At 47.0% G+C, this 6,000-nt stretch overlaps 1 protein-coding gene across 3 annotated transcripts in view; it reads right to left on the bottom strand.

Annotated features, from left to right (window-relative positions):
* Positions 1-3,253: 3,253 nt before the first annotated feature.
* Positions 3,254-6,000, bottom strand: part of SMOX (spermine oxidase) — a 65,974-nt gene continuing 63,227 nt past the window's right edge. For all 3 annotated transcript variants that reach the window (XM_083862391.1, XM_083862392.1, XM_083862390.1), the window contains exons 6-7: positions 5,070-5,230; positions 3,254-3,746 (exon numbers count right to left, since the gene is read on the bottom strand). In XM_083862391.1, the coding sequence (XP_083718517.1) occupies positions 3,609-3,746; positions 5,070-5,230 (299 nt within the window). In that variant the 3' untranslated portion in view covers positions 3,254-3,608. The remainder of the gene's footprint in view (positions 3,747-5,069; positions 5,231-6,000) is intronic.

Below are 6,000 nucleotides of genomic sequence, written 5' to 3'. Positions count from 1 at the left end.
ACTCGTGTGTCAGTTTGCAGGTATTTCCTGAAACAGTCCAATTCTTACTATTTCTGTAGAATATTTTAGTGCCACGAGATGGCAGCACAAAATCACCTTTCCCAAGTGCTCAGCTTGCAGACGGTGCTCCAGATCCTGCACCACGAACAAGTCAGTGGTCTCACCTCAGGGGTGGCTTCAGGAGGAGAAAAGATCCAATCTTTCCAAGTGCAGAGCCAGAACCCACGTTTTCCATCCCTTTAACCACCTGCAGTGTGAGCACCCACTCATTGTTTCACTGAGTTTGTCTCACCATCTCCCAGTGGGTCCCAATCTCCTTTTTTCTGTTTTGGGTCTGTGTTTGCAAATAAATCAGCACCAGGGGAACTCCTTAAGCACTAAGCCCCACTCTCTTCTCTGTTTTATAATCAGAATCCTCTGGAACAATCTGGCTGGTGCCCACTTGCACCAGAGCCCAGTATGGATCCTGGGATACTCCTGTCATGGGGAAAGGACTAAACTCTGCTAATATCCTCAGCCCTGTGCTAGAAAATCCTGCCAGAGGTCTTAAATGTGCTGGTGCGGAGTCCGGGTGGTCCCCTCTGTGCATGGACAACCACAGGTCACTCCATGCCACCAACCAGGCTGGATGAGAGCACAGAGCTCTTTTCCAACCTTAATTCCGTGGTTCTGGGATTGGCCACACGGTGACACTAACGGGGCTCCCTGCTCACCACGGGTTTGGGCAAGGAGGGGTGTGAAGGCAGAAGCCAGGACCTGTCCCGTAATTCCACCACCCTCCTGGTGCAAGAGGAGCTCTGAGCATCCACTTCAGCTTTTAAAAAAAAACAACAAACAAACAAACTCTTTTTAAAAGTATTTCTTGCCACCAAGTTTAAGGAACAGAACCACGGAACTGTTTAGGTTGGGAAATTCTGAGACCATTGAGTTAAACTGTTCCCCCAGAGCTGCCAATACCACAAATGACCATGTCCCCAAGTGCCACATCCACACGGCTTTTAAGTCCCTCCAGGGACAGCACCACTGCCCTGGGCAGTTTGTGTCACGGCTGGACAACCCTTTCTGTGATGAAATTTTTCCTAATAACTTTCTTAATAAAGTTTTGTGAACGATTTTTCCTGGATCACCCAGGAAAGGAGCAGCCAGGGACAGCCCTGCCCGTTCCTCCACGGCACCATCACCCAGGGGGCTCAGACTCCCACCTCTGCCCTCCCCACACAGCCAGCCAGGAGGAGCAATTCCTAATTAATTCTGAGTAATCAGAAACATCTTACCTTCCCAGCACCCCCATCTGCTTTCCACCAACCTCCATCACTGAGCTCTTGGTGGGCACAGCTGAAATGATGTCACAGGTCTTGGAGAAGGCAGAGCAGTGTGGAGGGTCACAGAGCCCTGTGGTGGCACCACCTCTCCTTGTCACATGCTCAGGGTGGCCTTTGCTGCTACTTTTAAATACCTCTTAGTAAACAGCTGCTAAATTTAGTGTCCCTGGAACATGAGCATCATTTTAAAGGGTGGATTGCTGGTAAGTGATGGCAGCAGAGGAGTGAGGGAGGATTGGCCTGACACAGATCCCTGCTCAGCAAAGCCAGACACCATCACCATTCTGTCTGCACAGAGGAGAAAAAGGTGCTCTGAAACTCTGACCACCAGCACAGCTGTTTTCCTTGGGTGTTCCGTGATAAAGAAGCCTCAGGAATCACTGAATAATTTAGATTGGAAAAGACATCTGAGGTCATCAAGTCCAGCCTTTGACTGATCCACACATTGTCACCCAGACCAGGGCACTGAGTGCCACATCCATTTGTTCCTTGGACACCTCCAGGGATGGGGACTCCACCACCTCCTGGGCAGCCCCTTCCAGTGTCCAGTGTCTCACCCTTTCAGTGAGAATTTCTTCCTAAATTTCTTCACTGAAAAAGCAACTCTTTGTTTTTTTCCTGTGTTGGAGCCTCATATGCCCAAAGGATTTGGTTTTCTCCTCAGATTCCACTTTGCCACAGATCTGGCTGCTGGGACAGCAACTCTGGCTCCTTGAGGCTGAGCTCTGAGTGATTGAAGCTGGACAGACTTTTTATGTCTCTTCAATCAAGTGTGCTGCACTCTCCTCCCGCAGTCCAACTCCCTCTCAACTCAGTAACAGCATGAAAAGAGATAAAATGGGAGAAAAACAGCAATAAATTCAACATACCACCATCCTTCCCAGCTCTCCAGCAGCCAGGAAGGCATCCCACCTCCACAGTACAGCATGCCATCAGCACAGCTCAGCTGAGCTTGGAGAGAACCAGACAAACTCGGTGCCTCCTCTGCAGACATTTATCTTGGGACGCACTGACTCACCCCCTGGAAGGGGATTTTTCCCTCTCTCTGCCCCTTTTCCTCCCCTCTGTAACTCATTTATCAACACAACTCCCACCCCACACACACACAAAGAGGGAAGGGAGGCTTTACACGGGGCAGCAGATGCCAAAGCAGACACATCCCTCACTCCTCACATGAAGCTCTGGCCTGCAGCCAGCCAGATGGAGAAATGGAATGCAGGGAGATAAGGCAGTGGCTAAACGCCCATGGTCTTCACCCTTAAAAACTTTTTATTTTTGGAAACTGTTTAGATATCTTTAAACTATGCTGATGGCTACATTGTGCTCACTCGACTTTAAAGAAGAACATGATTTATCCCTCTGAGGAAGGGAAAAAAAAAAAGAGAAGGTTTTTTTTTTCTCATTCCTGATGGCAATTTCCACATGATCCAAACAAAACCTTGGGAGTCACTTGCATCAGGACTGAGTGAGACACATTTGCACAGTCCAGAGGCTGCTTGGATGGGGACAAGTGCTCCTGTTACAATGGAGGACACACAATTAAAAAATAAGGCAACAGAAGAAAATCCTGAGTTGGGAAGAACTCACAAGAAAACCCTCAAATCCCACCCCTGGTCCTGCACAGGGTATCCCAAGAATCCCACCCTGTGTTGAGAGCCTTGTCCAAACACTCCATGAGCTCTGGCAGCCTTGGGGCAGGGACCACACTGACCACAGAGTTGTGGAACCAGACCTTTGGATTGTATGGCTGGTAGAGGAAATCTTCAGTTGTGAGAGATCCTTCCATACAAACACCTTTTGTGTAATGTGTTTCTAACCTGTTTTCAACCTGTTTTCCTCCAAATTTTTCAGGAAGAAAAGAAATTCCAAAATTACAAAAAAAATATTCTTGTAATGTTGAATAAAAGTTACCAAATGAAGTGTCCAGTAAGTACCACAGCACCCAGTCTTTTTATTACAACATTTATTTTAGTATAGAAGGCACTTACAATACAGAAAGAAGAAAGAAACAAAACAAACATGATAGGCACCAAAAGTGAAATTAGAATTAAAAATGACAGAGAAACAGTTTACCAGACCAAAAGGAGCACCCTTCCCTGTTAACAATACAGCACATGGAAATGAAGCTATTGATGACTAACATTTTAAACAATCAGAGCTTTTTATTTTTATTTTTTTTTAATAGAAAAGATAAAAGGCTGTTCTACTGCGAACTGAAATAAAATAGAACCCCTCCACACACCTGCAGGAGGACTTGGGAGGCAGTGGTGGTCAGGCAGGGCTCCCTCAGGTCGGGCACTGCAGCAGGTCCTGGTACATCTCGATGAGCCGAGCAGCCTCTCTCTGCCCAGAGAGCACAGCACCGTGGGTCGTGGAGTAATACTTCCTGTGAGTGGCCTCCCCCGAAAACATCACCTGCATGGGCTGCAGGGCACAGCACAAGGGGCACAGATCAGCACAACTTACTGGGAAGCAGGTGGGAGGCTAAAAGGAGAGGAATTTTCTGTGCCCTCCCACACAGGAGGGTTTGGGTTGGAAGGGAACTGAAAGATCATCCAGTTCCAACCTCTGCCACAGGCAGGGACGCCTCCTCTATCCCAGGCTGCTCCAAGCCCCATCCAATCTGGCCTTGGACACTTCCAGGGATCCAGGAGCACTCATCTGTTTTGGAGTGCTGGTTCTCAAAACCCCCATGAGATGTCCCACAAGGTACCAGCTCCAAAAACTTTAAACAAACTTGCACGAGGTACAGAGCACATGCTCTGTACCATCTCCTCCCTTTGCTCCCCTAAATTACACTTCAGCCTTTCAGGCATTAAGGGAATTTTTCTTCCAGACAGCAACTTCAGAAGAATAACAGTCATGTCTCAAAACCCAGAGGGTGAGGCACAGCACTGTATCTCTTATACCAATAGTGAGGTGCTTGCTAGAACTGCAACTCGGATTTGAAGCAGGAATTTCTGGGAGGATTTCTCTGGGAACTATACAGAAAGATTCCTAAAGCTCTTGCTGGGTTTTCTTAAGTAGATTTCTGCACTGAATAAAATTATTTCTGCTGGGGCCAGGCTCTGGTGGAGGAAATGGACTAGGCTGCTGCTTGCTCATTTTCATCAGCCTTTGGATTTGGACACATAACCCTGAGTGATGGGGTGAGTTTGGCTTAATGTGTTCCTGAGCTGTGTAACCACCTCCATGTGTGCTCCAGCTCTCCTTGCTAAATTCAGAAAGCAAAGGCAGTGTCTGGGGAGAGAATTCATCATCCCCTGCCAAGGACTGGGCCTCCCTCAGCCTGCACAGCCAGCACAGAAAGATTTCCTAATATGCACCCCTGACACATTCAGACCTAGACATCAGCAGGGTCATAATAACAATAATCTTTAAAACAGATTAGCACGTGCTTTCCTGAGGAATTCTGAACTAGACAATAGGACTGATGGTCATTAAATGCAGATATCACAATTCCAAAAGTCACACACATGTGCAGCTCTTGATAAATTCAGGGAGAGATGAGGGAGTCCCTGAGACGTTGGCATTCCTAATGTTAAAGAGGTAAAATCCTACACACACCACTTGTTCATATAGGCAAAAAAAAAAAAAAAAAAAAAAAAAAAAAAAAAAAGAAAAAGAAAGAAACACACTACTGGAGGCCAAAGCAGAGATTTTCTCTTTCAACCTCCCTCCCCAAAAAGCTGCTGCCCAGTGTCCCATCAATTTTACTGCCACAGACCCCATCTGGGCCATACTCACAGGAGCTTTGGAGCTCTCGGCATAAGGCAGAGGTTTCGCCAGTTTCTCTACGTCGGCCCCGCTGGACCCAACCTGGGTGTAGGAGTAGGATCCACGGAAATGGGGATTGCTGCCCCAGGAGGACCGCAGGATCCGGCGAGGTTTCGGAATGTTTGGATTCCCTGGGTGGAAAGAGGAAGGCAAAAAGTCAGACTGTGTCCAAGAGGGAAGAGGACAGTGCCTGAGCAAGGTGTGTGTGACAGGGGTTCTGTCTGATTTATACAACACTCATCCCAGCAGAGCCCCCAGACCAGATCTCTCTTCCATTATTGAGTTTTACCTATTTTTATGACAGATATTGCCTCCCTTTTCATCTCAGCTCTTCCATTTTCCAGGAATCTGTTGGAGTCTCTATCCCTGGAGGTGTCCAAGGAACAACTGGACGAGACACTAAATGCCCTATCCTGCTTGATAAGGTGGGGAATTGGTCACAAGTTGGACTCCATGACCTTGGAAGACTTTTCCTGCTTAAATGATTCTGTGATTTAATTTGGAAAGCATCATTAAAATGTTTAGGTTCCTAAAAGACTGGGGAGCTTCAGGACACATTCTGGTTGGAAATACAAAGCATCTTCTGGTCACATTTGCAGTGGGGAGCCTGGTGGTATTAAAAGATTGATATATGATTGATCTCACCAAAATTTAGGTATTCAATTGAGTGCTCAGCCTAAATTGGATGTTTAGGAGCCTTGTGAGAGATGTGCCTCCAAAGAGGAAAGAAGGCAAATCTTCATTATGTGGGGGCATTGAAAAACCTGTCAGAAAGTTCTCAAAACCCATATTAAGTCATTCCACCAGCTTCCCATACAGCTGTCCCCACAAATCAAGCTACAATCCAGGAGAATATTTATTTACTGCACAAGGTGTGGAAAGCAGGCTTTTGAGACTGGAA

The sequence above is a fragment of the Zosterops lateralis genome (genome assembly GCF_965231275.1).
Source record: "Zosterops lateralis genome assembly, chromosome: 5".
NCBI lineage: Eukaryota > Metazoa > Chordata > Aves > Passeriformes > Zosteropidae > Zosterops > Zosterops lateralis.
The sequence above is the reverse complement of the archived record's forward strand: the minus strand, read 5'-3'. Positions and strand labels throughout refer to the sequence as shown.